Consider the following 19,901-nt stretch of genomic DNA (forward strand, 5'->3'; position numbering starts at 1 on the left):
TTCAAAACCTTATCCTTGAATATCCTTACAGAATTTATCCTTGGAAACATGATCTGTGCTAATATAGCAAATGATGAGACATAAGGCAGCATGGTTCAGTGGAAAAGCCCTTGGACTTTTGAGAGCTAAAAGACTTTGGTTCTTGGTTGTGGGACTTCACCACAGTCACTACATCCTTCACCTGGACTGCTAAAGATCGTTTGTAAAGAGAGAAGTTCATAAAGCATTCTAGGGAGATGGTTGCATCATCTTCCCCGTTTCAAGATAGGGCACAGCCATTCACCTAGAAGCTCAGGCTACAAACCTGGGAGTCATTTTTGATTTCTTTTCCTCACCTGTTTTCACATCTAGTCTATCAGCTAATCCTGATATGATTCTCCTTCCAGAACATATCCTAAATCTTTCCACTTGTCACTACTCCATTGATTACTACCCGAATCCAATATACCTTTTCTTTTCTTTTTTTCCGAGATTACCCCAGAGTTTTGGATTCAGTAGGTCTGGGGTAGGTCCTGAGAACTTGCATTTCCAACAAGTTCCCAGGTGATCCTAATGCTGCTGGTCCAGAGACCATTCAACGAGAACCACTGCTTTAGCAGTGGTTAACCATGGGTGCACATTAGAATCATTTGGGAGCTTTTAAAAAGTACTGTGCTTGGGATTACTTCTAGAGATTCTGAGTCATTTCGTCTGGCCATTTGTAATTTTTAAATCTCCCTAGTGATTCGAAATGTTGAGAAATACTACCAAGGCATAGCGGAATGGCTATTTGTTTGCTCCTTGTGCCTTTTGTTCTAGCTGCTCCTGTTCCCTGGGACACTCTTTCTCTAGGTATTTCCATGGCTGTATCCTTCAGGTCTCAGATTAAATGTCACTTAGTCAGATAGGCCTTCTCTGATCCCCCCCCAATCTAAAATAACACCCCTATCTTTATCATGCTCTCCTGCTTGTTTTCATTATAGGAATTAGCGGTTGGAGATTTCCCTATTTATGCTTATCGTATCTTCCGATATAAGCACCTTGAGCATAAACACCTTTGTCTCATTCACTGCTGTATCCCCAGCTTTTAGAATAGTGTCTGCCATCTATTATATATTCAATACATGGGAATGGAAGGGAAGATAAAAAGCTTTAAAATAAATTCGTCCAGTTCTTGTGTTATTTTCAACTATTCAATTGGGCTGTAATAAAATGTGTTTTATTTATGCAAAATAATTTTTTTGATTTTTGATAGATTTTTTTTGATCAACAAATCATAATTGCACTGGATTCATTCTCTTAATAGGAGCCCTGTATTAAATCTTCTGCAAAGTCATTATCCCTTAATGTATTTTCATATGCAGTATTTGCTCATAATACTGTGCTTAGGGAATAAAATTGACGGTGGGGCAGCTGGGCTATGGCCAAGATATATTTGTTAAATCAAGAGATTTCTGCTCAGATTTTGTTGGCTTGTTTTTGGAGACAGAGAACAGAGGAAAGGAATTTGTAGAAGAAGAGAAAGGTATTGCAGGGCGCAACAGAGTCACAGGAGAAGGGGAAGGCTATTTATGGTACCTTCTAAAAGTGGGCTACATACACATTTATCCTTTCTTCTGGGGGCACATCTTTAACGAATGAATCGAATCTGGCAGAATTGAAGAGTTTTGATTGCAAGTAGAGATAGAGTACTTGAGATTATTAAAACTGTCTTGTTTCACAGTGATTTGTTCAAGCCAGTGCGGCAAAATCTTCAGCTTTGGGTCATGTGTCGCTTGGTTTCAAGAAGTCCCTGAATTAAATTTACAAGTCGGGTGAATTAAGGGCTAAGCAGATGTACTTAAGTCCTTCGCGGACCATTTCTTAAATACATTACTCACGAAAACACAGACCAACATCTGTTACAGGAGGAAAAGGGAGATTTCGTGCCTCTGGCTCGCCTGTTTGGCACGGACGTGAGCATTTCCTCAAAATCCCAAGTACCTAACGTGTACCCCCAGCAATAGGGCTAGGTTCACATGCAACCAGTTTTCCAGGCAGCTGCCTTCCCTTTCTTCCCTCTTCGTGCTTCGTCGATCGTGGAACAAAACGATTTCATGTGTGGGATAATGGTTGCCATCACTCTGGCGCTTTCGCACAATGCAGCACAGGCAGCCAACTACGCGGGTTCAGAGAACACCAACCCGCGGTCGGTAGACAGAGGTTGTGGCTCCAGAAACACCAAAAGCAGAGGGAGGGCGAAGCAAAGCGACCAAGTTGGCGGTGCATTGTGGGAATTGTAGTCCCTGCAGGGCAGCCTTCAAAGGCCTTCACTGGGCTCTGCACTCCATCTCCCAGCCGGACCCGCGCCGCGGAGGCGGAGAGCGGTGGGCGTGCTCGGTGCTGAGTTTCTGCTGGGGGAGGGGACTGGGGTCGAGAAGCTGCTGTGGTCGCTGCCGGGAGACGTTAGCCGCTGTCCCTGCGGGCCGAGGGACCCCCCCCCCCGGACATCCCACCCCCATCCCCCCGGGCGGACGGCGACGAGGGCCGTGTGGCCGCCGCGCGTCCCTGTGCTCGCCCTCTCTCCTGTCCACGGGCGCGCGGCGTCCGCCATGGAAGCACATCCGGCTGTCGCCGGGGTCTCAGGGCGCCGCGTCCCCGGCTCCCCGGAGCGATGAGGGGGTAGGAGCGCCCTGCGTCGCGCCTTGCCGCGCGCTCCGCGGGCCGGGGAGCGAAGAAGGGTCCGCCGGGCGGGCCGCGGTGCACGCCCCCGCACCGCCCCGCTCCGCCCCCGGGGGGCGCTGCCGAGGGGCGCCCGCCGCTCTTGTCGCCTCGGCGCTCCGCCGCCCCCGGCGCCCGCCGCTGAAGCCCAGCACGCGCCACCGGCCCGCCCGCGCCCGCCGCTCCGCAGCCAGGCGCCGACCGCCGTCCTCCCCCCAAGATGTGGCACAACGTCGGGCTGACCCTGCTGGTGTTCGTGGCCACGCTGCTGATCGTGCTGCTGCTGATGGTGTGCGGTGAGTGGGGCGTCCGCCGCGGGGCAGTTCCACACGGGAGTGCACACGCCGGCGCGACTCGGGGTGCTCACTTGTTTTGTCTGTGTGTGTGTGTGTTTTTTTTTTAAATGGCGTGGATGGACAAGTGTCTTAAAATCATCTGCTGTCCACCTAGCTCTAAGGACTGAGTCAGGGGAGACGTGCCCCTGCCCCAGGAGAGGCCCGCCGGCATCCTGGAGAGGGAAGGAGCAGGATCCAGGGCTGGGCATCCTGACTCGGGGGTAAACCAGATACTGCTTCACGCGCACCGTCTGCTCTTGATTGCCATTCTTAACCACTCTCTGCCCAGATTTTAACCTTGGCCTGTATTCGAAGGTGAAGTGATTGGTTACCCTTTTCCTTTTTCAGAGGTTCTGACGCTAATGATAACGAGAGGTTTCCCTACCTTCATTTAATCAGGAGTAGGGACAGAGTTGGGTATGAAGCACTCAGGAAATTGTTTACTTCGAGTTCAGGCTTAAACTGAATTCCAGACAGAAATGTTGAGGCTAGGCAGAACTTAAAAAACACCGGCTATATTAAACTTCCAGGGTCAGGTAACCTAACTTTCAGTTTTGTAATAATGGTGCTATTTTGTTTGCTGTGATGTTTTTTCTTTCTCGGGATGGGAGGATGTAAAACTTCCTTCTCAGGGTAATAGTAGCCCAATTTGAGATCTTCTTGATCTCTTTATATACAGTAACTGATAACCACAGGTCCCTTAGCAAAGTGGCTGAGCGATTGTGAAAATTTGGGAGGTATTGAGAACCAGGTGTCAGTGAGTTTCATTTTTCATAATTCCAATCTATTGAAGGATGGTTCAGGTCGATGCAGTAATTTGTCAGAAATAAAAATAAATGCTATAGGTCTTATTCATTTCATGGTTAATGTACTAACTGCTCAGTATCAGCTGTGTTTGGAGAAGATGGTGTGCACTTTTGCAAACGTATATATTTGTATTTGTGTTTACATTTGTATTTTATTGTATGTATTTGTATTTACATACTTGTATGTATATTTTTAATTTTCTTGCCATAGGAAGGAACCAGAGTTAACAGCCTTTCTTTTCTGGTAACAAAACAATTGAAAAGCCTTTCTCCATTTCCTGCTTGTGATGGCAGGATTTGGGGCCAATTGTAGATACATTAGATTCTGGAAGTAAGGAAAACCAGATCTGTGTGATTTGTTTGCGTGCGAGGAAAGAGGAAAGCATATGCTTTCTTTCTAATCCCAAGATGCGAGCTGCTTGGAGGTGGGGATGTGTGTGGCATGTAGACCCTACAAAACCTTGCATAGAATATTTGCCAAACTTGCCTTTGGGGCATCAAAATTCCCCATTGCTACTTACATCTTACTTGTTCTCTCATCTCCCAATAGCTAGTTAACTTTGATTTTACTCGTTTTTCTAAAAATGTCTTGCCTTTGGTTTCAGAAAATATTTTGGCATGAGAGGTGAGGTATGGTAAGTAAAAGAACATCTTATTTTGATTGGAATGGTCCAGAACTAATAGCTTTATGAAGAAAGTAATTCAAGCACTGTTTTGTTGGGAGAGCTAATGATGGAGTAGTTTCATGTTTTGAGTAGGGTGGGCCTGGGGCTTGGGGAGAGAAGGGAAGGATCCAGCTAGACTTGAGACTGGAGAATCTCGGGCATTGTATTAGTTTGCAAGGATGCTGTAACAAAATACCACAGACATTAAACAACAGAAATGTATGTCTCCACAGTTCTGGAGGCTAGAAGTCTAAGAGCAAGGTGTCAGCAAGGTTGATTTCTTCTGAGGTCCCTCTCCTGGGCTTGAAGATGGCTGTCCTCTCCCTGGGTCCTCATCTGGTCTTCCTCTATGTGTGCCTGTGCCCTAATGTTTTCTAAAAAGAGTGCCAGTCATATTGGATTAGGGCCTCACCCTTATGAATTCTTACAACCTTAATTAACTCTGAAAGGACCTATCCAAATACAGTCAAATTGGAGATTAGAAACCTGTGACATGAGTCTGCCCTGAGAAACTCATCACCTACTTTATTGTAGAACTGACTGGCTCTTTAACACAGTGAATGCCGACTTTGAAATTTCAGGTTCCTCGGGAGATTTTCTTTCTCTTGTGTGTATTGGTTGTGTGTACTTTCTTGCCTCTCATCCATGCTACAGTGTTTTCCACTTTAACCATTCACTGAAGTGGCCCTTGTCAAGGTCAGTAACAAATGGCCTCCATATTACCAAGTCCATGGTCACTTAGTCTTAATTGTATTTAACCTCTCATACTCATTCTATACAGGTAAGCATTCCTTTTATGAAGTATTTCTCTTAGCTTTTGTACACTGTATTTTCAGTGTCCTTCCTACCAAAGTGCCTAATTGTTTATCTTTTCCTGGCTTCTCATCCCTTAGAATTTATTTATTTCAAAAAATTTTATTTACTTATTTGAGACAAAGGGAGAGAGGGAGAAAGTGTGAGGGGAGGGGCAGATGGAGAGGGAGAGAAGCAGACTCCACTGAGCATGGAGCCCAACATGGGGCTGGATCCCATGACCCTGAGATGATGACCTGAGCCAAAACCAAGAGTCAGACCCTTAACCGACTGAGCCACCCAGGCACCCCCCACTAGAGTTTCCTATTAAATGTTTTTGGATCACAGTCTTTGATAGGAAATACATTTTACATTATTCCCAGTACATTCAAAGTATATAAATTACATACATCAGTTTATTTATACATCTATCTGTCCTCTTTCTGTCTCTGAAATAAAAATTTTATGGACTAGTACTTGTCCTTACTCCATGAGATACAGTTATTTTCTGTATTTCTATGACATATTATAGTACAAATGTATATTTCTATTCCCTTTCCTTCTGTTCTCTCTGCATGGTATCTTATCCAGCCATAGAGATTTAAATATTAACTGTAACTAATGACTCAAATTGACATCTCTAGCTCTCAACTTTTCTCCTGCACTCCAGGCTCATGAATCAACCATTTTTTCTTGATAGCCCCACTTGGAGATCTAAAAAGCATCTCAAACTTAATATACCTAAAATAGAACTCTTGATATCTGTCACCTGTTTTCCCCCCTGCCCCCTTCCTGTCTCAGATGTTACCAGCAGCCAAGGATGTGATGTGGGTGTCATCTTTGGTTTTGTCCTTTCCTTTCGTCCCATCCCACTTCCCTTACAAATACCAGCTCTATCTGGAAGTGACTTCAGTTTTATGTCTTTTAAGAAATCTGAAATACATTCTCTACGTCTGTGATCACCACCACCGTCCTCATCTTTGGCTTGCATTGGTTTCTTAACTAGTATCTTTTGACCCCCTCTTTTCTTTCTTTTTTTCCCAATTAAATAACATTTTATTTATTTATTTTTTTCTTCCAAGTTTTTATTTAAATTCCAGTTAGTAAAGATGCAGTGTAATATTAGCTTCAGGTTTAGGATTTGGTGATTTAGTAATTACATACAATATCCAGTGCTGACCCCCTCTTTTCTTTATGATGAAGGAGCAGAAGGCTAGCTGAAGATAAAGCATAAGCTGACACCCTGCAACCTCCCCGCTCCCCCCACTCCTGGGTGGGATAAGTGTGACATTCTTTCAGGAAGCTCCCAATGATCTTAATGTTAATACCTTGCTAGAGGGGAAAACAAGCTTAACCTGACAGTGGCAAGGCCTTTGGTATCCTGTAGGTCCTCTTTAGCATATGAAAGTTCTTTGAAAACCTTTTTCCTTACCTCCCCCAACCCTATAGATTACCCCAGTGCAGCTCTTTCTGCCCTCAGGCCCTGTCCCTGGACTTTAATAAAACCACCTTTTTGCACCAGTGACGTCTCAAGAATTCTTTCTTGGCTGGCGGCTCCGGCCCTCACCCCCCTGAACCTCACCTGTATTCCAAAACCACATCATTTATAATCCACTCTTGTATTAAGACCATGTTTTCTCAAATGTTTTTAACAAAAGAAAGTTGCAAAAGTTGATAGTACTAAAGGCATAAAGTAGTTCCCTTCAGCCCTCGGTTCCACTGTTTCCCCTAGTTATTTACTTCCATATTCGTAAATAATTTATTCATAGCTAGTTATTGGTTTTGCAACTTTAGACATTATTTGTTAACCATGGTGGAGTCCCCAGTTCTTTACTTGCATGTCATTAGTAATGACAACTTTTGATTCATTTGAGAGTCAAGATTTATATTTTACTTTTTTTTTTTAACCAGGGCGGGGTGGGGGGGGGCGGCCGGCAGAGGGAAAGAGAGAATCTTAAGCAGGTTCCATGCTCAGCGCGGAGCCCATCTGAGGCTCCATCTCATAACCCTCAGATCATGACCTGAGCTGAAATTGTGAGTTGGACCGCTTAACTGACTGTTACCACCAGGCGCCCCGGGATTTAATATTTTAACCGTGTAAATAGTCCCTGCTGGTCAAATAGTGTAACATGGCTACACTTACTTTCTTACGTGGTTCTTCATTTCTCTTTAACAGTTGCCTTTTTAATTTACCTAGTATTACTTTTTTGTATGTGCCCGTTGTTATCCCCTGGCCCCACTTTCCCACCCAATCCCAGAGCTCTCCTTCCTGCTCAGCCTGCCGTTCACTTTTCTCTGCTGTAGACCCTGTTTCTGGATCTCATGTCATCATCTTGCTCAGTTTATAATCTTGTATTGCAGGAGCACATTTTCTGGTAGCTTTCTGAGGGAGAATGCATGAAAGATAATTTTTTGAGCTAATGCCTGCCTGAAAATGTCTTTCACTGATGTCAAAATGTTTTTTATTGATGTCAGAGTTTCTAGAAAAATCTACCCTTATACTTGATTGATAATTTGTTCAAGTGATAGGTAATTTTCATCCAGAATTTAAAAATGATAACTTCACTGTAGTCTGGCTTCCTAGGCCTGATTTTAAGAAATCTAATGCCTTCTGTTTCTTTGTACTTATAAGTAACTTGATTTCTCTTTCTAGATGCTTTCTGGTAGTTTTTTCTATTATTGTTATTCTGAAATGTCTTAATGGTATGCCTTGGTATATTTCTCTTCCTTCTGTTTTCCTGGGCCCTTTCAATTAAAAAAAACTACTGTTAGTTGGATGTTGGACCTCATGGGCTGATTTTCCTGGTATTACCTGTTTATCTCCTATTTTCTGTCATTTCTCCTCTCCCTTCTGGCATATGTTTTGGGTTTTATCTTCTCTCATGTTTTTAATTTCAGAACTTTCTTGTTTTCTGATTGCTTTGCCAGCATCTGTTTTACATTATGTAATATGTTATCTCTATAAGCATATTAGTTATACAGTTGACCCTTCAACAACATGGGGGTTGGGACCCCAACCCCTGCACAGTTGAAAATCTGTGGGTAACTTTTGACTCCCTAAAAACTTAACTACTAATAGTCTCCTGTTGACTGGAAGCCTTATTGAGAACATAGTTAACACATATCTTGTATATTGTCATACACTGTATTCTTGCAATAAAGTGGAAAAGAAAATGTTATTAAGAAAGTCATAAGAGAAAATATATTTATAGTACTGTACTATATTTATTAAAAAATTCTGTCTATAAATGGACCCACACAGTTCAAACCTGTGTTGTTTAATAAGGGTCAGCTGTAGTTTTTAGTAAGGTGTTTTTCTTCTCCCTGCGCAGTTGCCTTTGTTTCTTCCATGTATTTTTTTATGGTTTGCTTTGGACTCTTTGTGATTGAAGATTTTTACAAATGGCCAGTGCTCTGTTCTGTATTCATATTTAAGGGTGAGGAAGTAAAAGATGGTAATAAATTCTCAGTGTCAGTTCTGGGCAACAAGTTGGCCACTTCCCTGGGAGAAACCCCAATGGTTAGTATCTGGAGATCTCTTCTCTGGGCATTCCATCTTTTCAGAGGAGAATCCTCTCATTTTCTGCTTGGGTGTTATAAGCTTGGCTGCCTGCATGACAGTTTTGTAAATAGACTTTCATCCCATCCTTTTTTCTTCCTTCCTCAGTCCTTCCTTCTTCCCGCCCCAAGTCCGGATCTTTTCCATAGTTCTAGATTGAATTTTGGCTCCAGTTGCTATCCCTTTTTCCTGCCATCCAGATTTTTGTTTCCTTTGTACTGCTAGATCATTTACCACTCTTTTAAAAATGTCACTTCTTGCTTAAAACCCATCCTCCAGTGGCTTCCCATTTCCCTTGAAATACAATGGGATCTGAGTGATAGAGCCCCTCCTGCATCTCCACTCATCTCTCCATTTTCCTCCCCACTACTCTCATCGTTCCACCAGCAGGCCAGCCTTGTACTCTCCCCAGGGCCTTTGCCCTCAGTCTTCCTCTGGCTGTTCACATGACTAGTTCTTCTTCAGTCAGGTTTCAATCAACTGCTGTGTCCACCTAGGGTAACTCATCCAGTTACTCTTTATCTCACTGACCCTTGGTTTTCTGAGCACTTAGGCCTTTCTGAAATGAGCTATTTTATGTGGTTTTTTCCCCCCCCGTTAGAGTATAAGCTCCATGAAGACAGGGACCTTGTTTGGCTAGTTCACGGCTCTATCCTTGGATTTTAGAGTAGCGCCTGACATATAGTAGGCCCTCATATTTGAAGAATGAAGAAAGATTCCTGAATACAAATTATTCAATTCCCATTACAAATTACAAATGAGTCTTAAGTGTGGTACAAACCAAGGTTGTCTCAAGATGGATAACTCTTCTATTACTCAAAATACGCTCAACAAAGTCTCATATTCAGGTGCTGTGGCAGTGCTCATGGCTGTCCAAAAATTAACAAAGCATAATCCATGTTCTTGAGGACCTTATACTCCAATACGGAAGACACTCATACAAGGTAACTTTAGTAAAACCTACGCTTCCAAGCTCCAGTTTCACATACATGACTCTACTCCTTTTTCTTGTTTCATAGAGCTCAGAATCTTTACCTAAAACAACTCCTTGTTTTTAGTTTGTGCACAAAATCCTGGGCATTATTTTACCGTCTTATTCATTCCCAGTTATTGGGCCATATATCATATACCCATTGATACCCCAAAGATTTGAGCATCTCTTATAAGCATGGTTCTGAGATACAAAGATAAGGAAAACCTGGTTCTACCACTAAATCACAAATCCTGGAAGAGGATACAAATTAATCATTACTTCCAACAACAAATTTGTAAGAATCTAAGAAAAGGACTACTAATGTAGGTATACTGTATTTTATGTGAAATTCATCAAGTTGGGTGTGTGTATTCATTCCCTGGTAATTACCTTTCCTTTTTTTTATATATGAATTTCCATCATTTTATTTATTTATTTTTTATTTTTTATTTTTTTTAATATTTTATTTATTTATTTGACAGAGAGAGAGACAGAGAGAGAGGGAACACAAGCAGGGGGAGTGGGAGAGGGAGAAGCAGGCTTCCCGTGGAGCAGGGAGCCCGATGCGGGGCTCGATCCCAGGACCCTGGGATCATGACCTGAGCCGAAGGCAGACGCTTAACCGACTGAGCCACCCAGGTGCCCCCATTTTATTTTGTTTTTATTTAAATTCAATTAATTAACATATAATGTATTATTAGTTTCAGAGGTAGAGGTCAGTGACTCATCACTCTCTATAATACCCAGTGCTCATTACATCATGTGACCTCCTTAATATTCCATCACCCAGTTATCCCATCCCCCCACCCCCTTCCAGCAACCCTCAGTTTGTTTTCTATGATTAAGAGTCACTTATGTTTTGTCTCCCTCCCTGATTTCATCTTTTTTTATTTTTCCCTCCCTTCCCCTATGATCCTGTTTTGTTTCTTACATTCCACATAGGAGTGAGATCATATAATTGTCTTTCTCTGATTGACTCATTTCGCTTAGCATAATACCCTCTAGTTCTATCCACATTGTTGCAAATGGCAGAATTTCTTTTTTTTTTTTTTTTTGATGGCTGAGTAGTATTCCATTGTGTATACACACACACACACTACATCTTCTTTATCTATTTATCTGTTGATGGACATCTGGGCTCTTTCCATAGTTTGGCTATATTGTGGATGTTGTTTCTATATACATTGGGGTGCAGGTGCCCCTTTGGATCACTACATTTGTATCTTTGGGGTAAATACCCAGTAATGCAATTGCTGGGTCGTAGGGTAGCTCTGTTTTCAACTTTAAGGAACCTCCATACTGTTTTCTAGAGTGGCTGCACCAGCTTGCATTCCGGTTCCCCTTTCTCCGCATCCTCGCAAACATCTGTTGTGTCCTGACTTGTTAATTTTAGCCATTCTGACTGGTGTGAGGTGGTATCTCATTGAGGTTTTGATTTGTATTTCCCTGATGCTGAGGGATGTTGAGCACTTTTTCATGTGTCTGTTGGCCATTTGGATGTCTTCTTTGCAGAAATGCCTGTTCATGTCTTCTGCCCATTTCTTGATTGGATCATTTGTTCTTTGGGTGTTGAGCTTAATAAGTTCTTCACAGATTTTGGATACTAGCCCTTCATCTGATAAGACAATTGCAAATATCTTCTCCCATTCCATAGGTTGCCTTTTAGTTTTGTTGACTGTTTCCTTTGCTGTGCAAAAGCTTTTTATCTTGTTGAAGTCTTCATTTTGCCCTTGCTTCCCTTGACTTTGGAGACGTGTCCAGCAAGAAGCTGCTGCGGCTGAGGTCGAAGAGGTTGTGTTGCCTGTGTTCTCCTCTAGAATTTTGATGGACTCCCGTCTCACATTTAGGTCTTTCATCCATTTTGAGTCCATTTTTGTGTACGCTATAAGGAAATGGTCCAGTTTCATTCTTCTGCATGTGGCTGTCCAATTTTCCCAACACCATTTGTTGAAGAGACTGCCTTTTTTCCATTGTACATTCTTTCCTGCTTTGTCGTAGATGAGTTGACCATAGAGTTGAGGGTCCATTTCTGGGCTCTCTGTTCTGTTCCATTGATTTATGTGCCTGTTTTGTGCCAGTACCATACTGTCTTGATGATGACAGCTTTGTAATAGAGCTTGAAGTCTGGAATTGTGATGCCGCCAGCTTTGCTTTTCTTTTTTTTTTTTCTTTTTTTTTTTTAAAGAATTTATTTATTTATTTGACAGAGAGAGACACAGCCTGAGAGGGAACACAAGCAGGGGGAGTGGGAGAGGGAGAAGCAGGCTTCCCGCGGAGCAAGGAGCCCGATGTGGGACTCGATCCCAGGACCCTGGGATCATGACCTGAGCTGAAGGCAGACGCTTAACGACTGAGCCACCCAGGCGCCCTAGCTTTGCTTTTCTTTTTCAACATTCCTCTGGCTATTCGGGGTCTTTTCTGGTTCCATACAAATTTAAGGATTATTTGTTCCAGCTCTGAAAAAAGTTGATGGGTATTTTGATAGGGATTGCATTGAATGTGTAGATTGCTCTGGGTAGCATAGACATTTTAACGATATTTGTTTTTCCAATCCATGAACATGAAATGTTTTTCCATTTCTTTGTGTCTTCCTCAATTTCTTTCATGAGTGTTCTATAGTTTTCTGAGTACAGATCATTTGCCTCTTCGGTTAGGCTTATTCCTAGATATCTTATGGTTTTGGGTGCAATTGTAAATGGGATCGACTCCTTAATTTTGTATCCTGCCACTTTCTGAATTCCTGTGTGAGTTCTAGCAATTTGGGTTTTCCCCATAGAGTATCATGTTATCTGTGAAGAGTGACTTTGACTTCTTTGCTGATTCGGATGCCTTTTATTTCTTTTTGTTGTCTGATTGCTTAGGCTAGGACTTCCAGTACTATGTTGAACAGCAGTGGTGAGAGTGGACATCCTTGTTGTGTTGCTGACCTTAGGGGAGAAGTTCTGTTTTTCCCCATTGAGAATGATACTCACTGTGTACTTTTTGTATATGGCCTTTATGATATAATTACCTTTCTTTCAAACAGAAACAAACTTTCTTTGCCCATGGCTCCAGGAGCAATCATCAAGTACTGAGTTCATCTCAGTGGAATAATACTATATTTGGTCTTTGTCCCAGGTTTCTGGCAAAAAGTTTTCCAAACCCGTAGAAGTTATTGAGTGATAGCATCTTCTTTTATTCATAGCAAGCCTTTTTGGACCATGCCTGAATTTCTGCTCAGGGTGGGGCCCCTAGGTGATTTGAGGGCAAAAGCTAGTCACTAAAAAGACTAACCGGGATTAGAGAATGGGAAGTTTCAGCTACACCCCCTGACCTCCAGGGAGGGAGAGGGCCTGGAGATGGGGTCATAAACACTCTTGAAGAATGAGTATAATAAGCATACCTAAAGCCACATTCTTGATCTTGGAGCCTTCTCCATCTCAGTAAATGGCAACTTAGTCACTGTCATTCCAGTTGTCATTGAGGATTCACTGACCTCTCCGTAAGACATGAGTCTCCCACACACCTCCCTTTTCCCTTACAATGCTTTATTTTTGCCTAGAGTTCTTCCTTGGGGGGCAAATATGTCCCACTAAGGATGGTATTTGGAACATAGTAGGTGCTCCATGAATATTCAAATGAATGAATTTTCAGTCCTTGAAGAATTGGCTGAGGTTATAGATGGAGGCAGGAAGCACCCAGATTGTGGCATTTTATAGGCATCTCCTGCAGAATTTCTGCTTTCTGATAGGCAGTAGTGGAGCTGTCTAAGAGTTTTTAGCAGGAACTTAGCATTTTGTAGGCTGTCCTAGATACAGTGTGAGGAGTGGGAGGCTAGAAGCAAGGAAACCAGGTAGGTTAGTGTTAAGGGTTGGTGTGTAGGGGCTGGGAGTGGTGTTGGTCTGATTGTAGCCTGACCCAACAACAGTGATGCCACTTCTGTCGGCTCTGCCTGCCCCTGTATCTAAAGAGCATTTGAGATTGAAGTTTTTAGGTCAGAGGAGAGTATCAATGTGGGCCTGCATGAGAGAGAAATAGCTGTCTTGGTGTGCAGATTCTCCCTTCTCCAGGGGTTGGCTTGGTTGTGCTCCCTAGTTCAACCTGGCTTAACAGACCATGGATAGACTGAAATTTCCAGGCCTTGTCTAGTGCCCAGTCCTGGGTTCCTGCTGTGCCACGCAAGGACTCTGGCGGATCTAGCTTTAAAGACGACCAGCACTGCCACTTACTAGCTGTATGACTTGAACAGTGCGTGCAACCTCTTAATTTTAGCCATCAAACAAATGCAAATAACAATCTGGGAATACTGAAGATCGATACATTTCTGCTTATCTAGCTCACATTGAGGTACAAGTGAAGAAATAGGAATTAACTGATGTGTGGAAAATAGTTTTTCGAAGATTAAACCTGGTCTTAGAAATAGTTTATAAACTGTCCTTAGTTTAACATGGATAGCATACATTTCAAAATGATCACAGAAAAGTGTGAAGAGAAAGTACAAAATTTGATGAGTTTTAGCAAATGTGTGTAGTGGTGTGACCACCACCACAATCAAGATACAGAACATTTTGATCACTCCAGAAGATTCTCTCATGGCCTTTTGTAGTAAGTCCTTAAGCCCTTGCAACAATTGCACTGCTTCCCATAACCATAATTTTACCTTTTCTAGAATTTAATGTAAGTGGAATCATGCAGCAAATCTTTTGTGTTTGACTTCTTTCACTTAGCATAATGCTTTTGAAATCCATCTGTGTTGTTGCATATATCAGTGATTCATTTTTTAAGTTGATGGATAATATTCCACTGGATGGATATACCAGAGCTTGTTAATCCAGTTGCTTATTGATAACTATTAGAGTTTCCAGTTTTTGGCTGTTACAAGTATTTTTTTTTTTTTAAAGCTTTTATTTATTTGACAGAGAGATACACAGCGAGAGAGGGAACACAAACAGGGGGAGTGGGAGAGGGAGAAGCAGGTTTCCCGTGGAGCAGGGAGCCCAATGAGGGGCTTGATCCCAGGACCCTGGGAGTATGACCTGAGCTGAAGGCAGATGCTTAACGACTGAGCCACCCAGGCGCCCCCCCTCCCCCTTTTTTAAGATTTTATTTATTTGACAGAGACACAGCGAGAGAGGGAACACAAGCAGGGGGAGTGGGAGAGGGAGAAGCAGTCTCCTGGCTGAGCAGGGAGCCTGGGCTATTACAAGTATTACTACTATTATTAGCATTCATTTACAAGTCTTGGTGGGGATATAGGTTCTCATTTCTCTTGGGTAGCTTTATAAGAAATTGCCAAACGTGTTTTCCATTGCCAACAGCCATGTTGTCAAGCGTCTGTTTAAATTTTTTGTCCACTTAAGAAATTTCATTGTCTTTTTATTATCAAGTTGTAACAATTCTAATGTATTTTGGGTACAGTCTCTTATCAGATACATGTTTTATAAATACTTTCTTTGAAGTAATTTTTTGTGTTTGGTTTAAGTTAAGGATCCAGGGTTCTTTTATACATAAGGGTAGTTTTAGCATCATTTATTGAAGGCAATTGTTGAAAATCAATTGATCTCATATATATATGAGATATATGATATATATATGATATATATATATATATATATATATATATATATATATATATATATATAGGTTTATTTCTGGACTATTCTGTTCCATTGACACCAATTGTGTAGGTTATGCAGTGTTATTCTTTTCAAAATGTTTGCTATTTTAGATCCTTTGCATTTCTTTATAAGCTTCAGAATCAGCTTGTTAAAATAGATCTATTGAATTTGGAGAGAATAGACATCTTAATGTTAACAATCCATGACCATATTGTATCTCTTTATTCTTTTTTGGGGGGGGGGCTTTAATTTCTCTCAGCAACATTTTATGTATTTCAGTATATAATACAGTTCTTGCACTAATTTTGTCAAATTTAACTGTAAAGGTTTCATAGTTTTGATGCTATTGTGCGTGGTACTCATTTAATGTTTGCTGCAGATATATAGAAATTCAGATGATTTTTGTATATTGGCAGTGTATTCTACAGAACTGCAAAATTCACTTACTACCTTTATTTTTTTGTAAATTCCATAGAATTTTCTACCCAGAGGTTCATACTAACTGCCAATGATTGTTTTACCTATTCCTTCCAGGATGTGTCTTTTAAGTTTTTGCCTCATTGTACCTCCAGTGTAGCATTGAAAGAAGGGGCTGAGAGCAGATCTTTCTCCTTGATCTTTGAGAAACACGGTCTTTCACTGTTCAGTTTAATGTTAGCTGAGTTTGTAGATATTCTTTATCAGGCTAGAAAAGAAAAGTTCCTTCTATTCCTACTATGAAATATTTTAAAAAATCAGCAATGGATGTTGGATTTCTTTTCAAATGCTTTTTCTGCATTGAGATAGTCATGGCGTTTTTAAGTCTCTTTATATGGTGTATTACATTGAGTTTTGAATGTTAAAACAACCCCACATTCCTCAGATATGCCCTTTTTACATATTGATGGGTTATCGTTTTTATATATTGCAGGGTTTGATTTACTAAATATTTGAGGTTTTCTCATTTACATTCATGAGGAATATTAGTAGCTTTCTTAAATGCTTTTATCTGGTTTTGTCGTAAGGGTCATGCAAGATCTCATCAAAAGTGAGTTGGGACTGTTCCTTTTTTATTTCTTTGAAGAGTTTGCTTAGAATTACGATATTAGTTTTCTATTGCTGCATAACAAATCACCACAAACTTAACAAATTCCGACAACATATAATTATTAGCTCACAGTTTCTGCAGGTTAGGAGTCTGGGTATGGCTTTAGCTGGGTCCTCTATTCTCCATCTCGCAGTGCATTCAGGGTGTTAGCCCGCCTCTTAGGACGGCTGGTGGAGTTCAGTTCCTTGTGACTGACTGTAGGACTTAACAGTGGCTTGCTGCTTTAAGTCAGCAGGAGAATCTCTGTGATACCAAGGACGGTCTCAGTCTCTCTTTTAATGATTTACACTTAATTGGATTGGGTCCACCTATGGTAATTTCCCTTTTCAGTAACTCAGAATCAACTGATGGATTCCTTAATTGTATCTGCAAAATCCTTTTACCTTTATCATATAACCTGTCCCATCACCCTTGCTGAATTCTATTGGTTGGAAGTGGATCACAGGTTCCATACACCCTCAAGGGGACAGGTCACACAAGAGTTACTTATACATGGCCTGACTCATTGAGGTTACTAAGCTGTGTCTGCCACAGTTCATATACTTTTTCTTAAATGTGTGGTAGAATTAATCTGGGCCAGGACTTTTCTTTTGGAGAAGGTTTTAACTACAAATTCAGTTTCTTTACTACATGTTGGGCTATTTTAGTTATCTATTTCTTCTTTTGTGAGCTTTCATATTTTGTGCTTTTTAAGCACTCTAATCTGAATTGTGTAATTTACCAGAATAAAGTTTATAATATTCTCATTATCCTTTTAATATCTGTAGGATCTATGGTGATGTCTTCTCTTTCATTCCTTATTTGTGTCTCTTTTTTTTTTCACATGATCAGTTTGGCAGGAGGTTTATACATTATATTGATCATTTTGAAGAATCAACTTTGGTTTCATTGTGGTTTTTTTTCCCCTTTATTATTCATCCATATTCTATTTCATTGCTTTATGCTTTTATCTTTATTTTCTTCTACTTATTTTGAGTTTAATTTGTACTTCTTTTCTAGTTTCTCATGGTGGAAGCTTAGACTATTGATTTGGGGCCTTCCTTTTTAAAAAAAATAGTTAATAAATTTCTTTGTGGGTATTGCTTTTCTTTTTTGTTTTTTAACTGAAAACATTTTTATTTTAGTCTTCGAAGAACAAACTGTTCTTTTTCCAAGATAATAATGATTAAGTTAAAAAATGAGAATTTACAGTGCATCTTCAAAATATTTCCCCTTTAACGGGAAACTTAGCTTTACAGAATCCAAACATTAAAAGGTTAAAATTTTTTTTTCTATTTTGCTATTATAGGACAAAACAGAGTAAGTCAAGGAAATCCATTCATACTTCAGGACCTCCAGGAACCAGCATTGTTATATTATTTCCATTTAGCAAAATTTGATCAAATTTAGTGATCCTTCTTCCTTCTGGTGTGATTTCAAACTCAGTGACATCCTCCAGTACCATACGGACAAAGTCATCAAATCCCAAAAGTGTGCCAACAATTTCTTTATCACTCTTCATCACAATGTGAATTATTGACCCTATACATTTGTCCACAAGCTCTAGAGGCAGCAGCTGTGAGGGGTTAGTGGTAGCGTTAGGTGCCGTGGCTACGCCAGAAGTCCCGGGTATTGCTTTTGATTTAAAAAAATTATTCAGGGGGAGGTGTGGATGGGTGGGTGGGGGGAATGGGATAAGTAGGTGATGGGCATTAACGAGGATACTTGTGATGAGCACTGGGTGTTACACGGATATGTAAGTGATGAATCGCTAAATTCTGTTCCTGAAATCAATACTACTACACTATATCTTGACTAACTTTAATTTAAATAAAAAAAAAGTAATTCAGTTCAAACTATTTTTTAGTTTCACTTGTGATTTCTCTTTGGAGTGGATTATTTAGGAGTATGTTGTTTAAACTTTGAATATTTGAATTTTTCCCCCAATTACCATTTTGTCATCAGTTTCTAGTTTAATTTTGTTATGGTCAGAAAATATATTTTGTATAGTAGAATTTAAGAGGGTTTACCCTTGAAGTTAATAAGACCGATTGATGGTGTATTTTGGTGAATGTTCTGTATACACTTGAGAATGATTCTTCTATAGTTACTGAATAGAGCGTACTCTTATGTGTCAGGTCACCTTGGTTGATAAGGTTGTTCAGTGTCTTAAAGCAGTTCTCCATTTATAACTACATTATGTAGCAGGCATCTTCAGGGCTACGAAATGGGTTAATTGGTGAAAGTCATTATACCCTTAAATTCATGGGTAGTTTTGTCTGCATGTTGAGGGGCTGAGAATGGGGATTGGTTGATTTGAGGGTCTGCTCTGTGCCAGGTCCTGTTCAAGACATAGGGAACGAAGTTGAAGACATTGGTAAACCATACATTTCCTTGTCTTCAGAAACTGGTGTCTTAGAGGGAATGAGAGACAATTAGTTATTAATGCAATGAAAGATGGAAGTGAGCATGAAGTGCTAAAGCAGTCACTCAAGACAGCATTATACTCAAGAGATAGTGTAGTAGAAAGGTGTAAAAATTATGTATTGGTGATGCTTAAAATTCTTAGTAACAGTGGTAGTAGCCTTTTGTCTGTAGCATTTGCCCGAAAGAAGAAGGGACTGGAACCTAGGAGACAGTGACAATGGGTAACGTTTGATATGTGTTTATTATGTGCCACTCATTCTCTTTAGCATGTTATGTGTATTCCTTTTATTACCAGTGTCACCCTTTGAGAATGGGTACTATTATCTCCATTTAATGCAAGAGGAAACTGAGGCACATAGAGGTTAACTGGCTCCAGTTGCAGGTAAGTTGTTGAGTTAGGATTCATGGCCAAGCAGTGTGGCTCCAACTTGCATGTGAGCTGTCAGCCATTATGCTGATAATCCAGTTGGCAGATAATAAGGATTTGGTACAGGCTCGAGAATGACACTGAGAATGGAGAGAAGCAAACAGATGGGAGAGGGTTTACCGAGGTAGAATCTATATAGCACTGAGGTAAAGTAGAGGAGGGGCCATGTGCCAAAAAGGAACTATTTCTCACCAGAGACATGGGGAGAGGATATAATACCCATTACAGAAATATGAAAATCAGAAGGAGGAGCTGTGGAATGTATATACTTTTTAAAGGGGCCGTCAAGCGAACTAAGCAGAGATTCAAGGAAGGTGGGAAGTATGGGGGGAAAATGTGCTTATCATTTGTCATAGAGGTAATATTTGGATCTATGGGCGTGTTGTCACCAAAGAGAGAAGAAAATAGAAAAGATAAGAGGAGAGGTTTTAAAAAGGCAACTTAAAAAATGTCATGTTTGTTGGATAAAAGAGTTTTGGATGTGGAGCTATTATGGTTCAACATGGTGTTGATTCAGTAATGGTATCTCCAGGGGCTTATCATCTAGTGTTACCCAGTGTGTCATTACGCAAGGG

The 19,901-nt window shown here is 40.8% G+C and overlaps 2 protein-coding genes across 6 annotated transcripts in view; one reads left to right on the forward strand and one right to left on the reverse strand.

The window, feature by feature from the left end:
- Positions 1 to 2,362: 2,362 nt before the first annotated feature.
- The window catches only part of SMIM13 (small integral membrane protein 13), a 211,127-nt gene continuing 193,588 nt past the window's right edge, over positions 2,363 to 19,901 (forward strand). For 3 of the 5 annotated variants that reach the window (XM_078055698.1, XM_078055699.1, XM_078055697.1), the window contains exon 1: positions 2,363 to 2,975. Coding sequence is in view for 2 of the 5 variants with exons in the window: in XM_036106557.2 (XP_035962450.1) it covers positions 2,900 to 2,975 (76 nt within the window). In the remaining 3 variants the exon portion in view is untranslated. The remainder of the gene's footprint in view (positions 2,976 to 19,901) is intronic. The other 2 variants (XM_036106557.2, XM_036106556.2) reach the window with 2 other exon arrangements.
- On the reverse strand, positions 17,797 to 18,089 carry LOC118544667 (U6 snRNA-associated Sm-like protein LSm5). Its single transcript, XM_036106559.2, has one exon. It carries the CDS (start codon positions 17,992 to 17,994, stop codon positions 17,812 to 17,814), a length of 183 nt encoding a protein of 60 aa, XP_035962452.1. The 5' UTR covers positions 17,995 to 18,089; the 3' UTR covers positions 17,797 to 17,811.

This window comes from Halichoerus grypus, chromosome 9, assembly GCF_964656455.1.
Source record: "Halichoerus grypus chromosome 9, mHalGry1.hap1.1, whole genome shotgun sequence".
Taxonomy (NCBI): Eukaryota; Metazoa; Chordata; class Mammalia; order Carnivora; family Phocidae; genus Halichoerus; species Halichoerus grypus.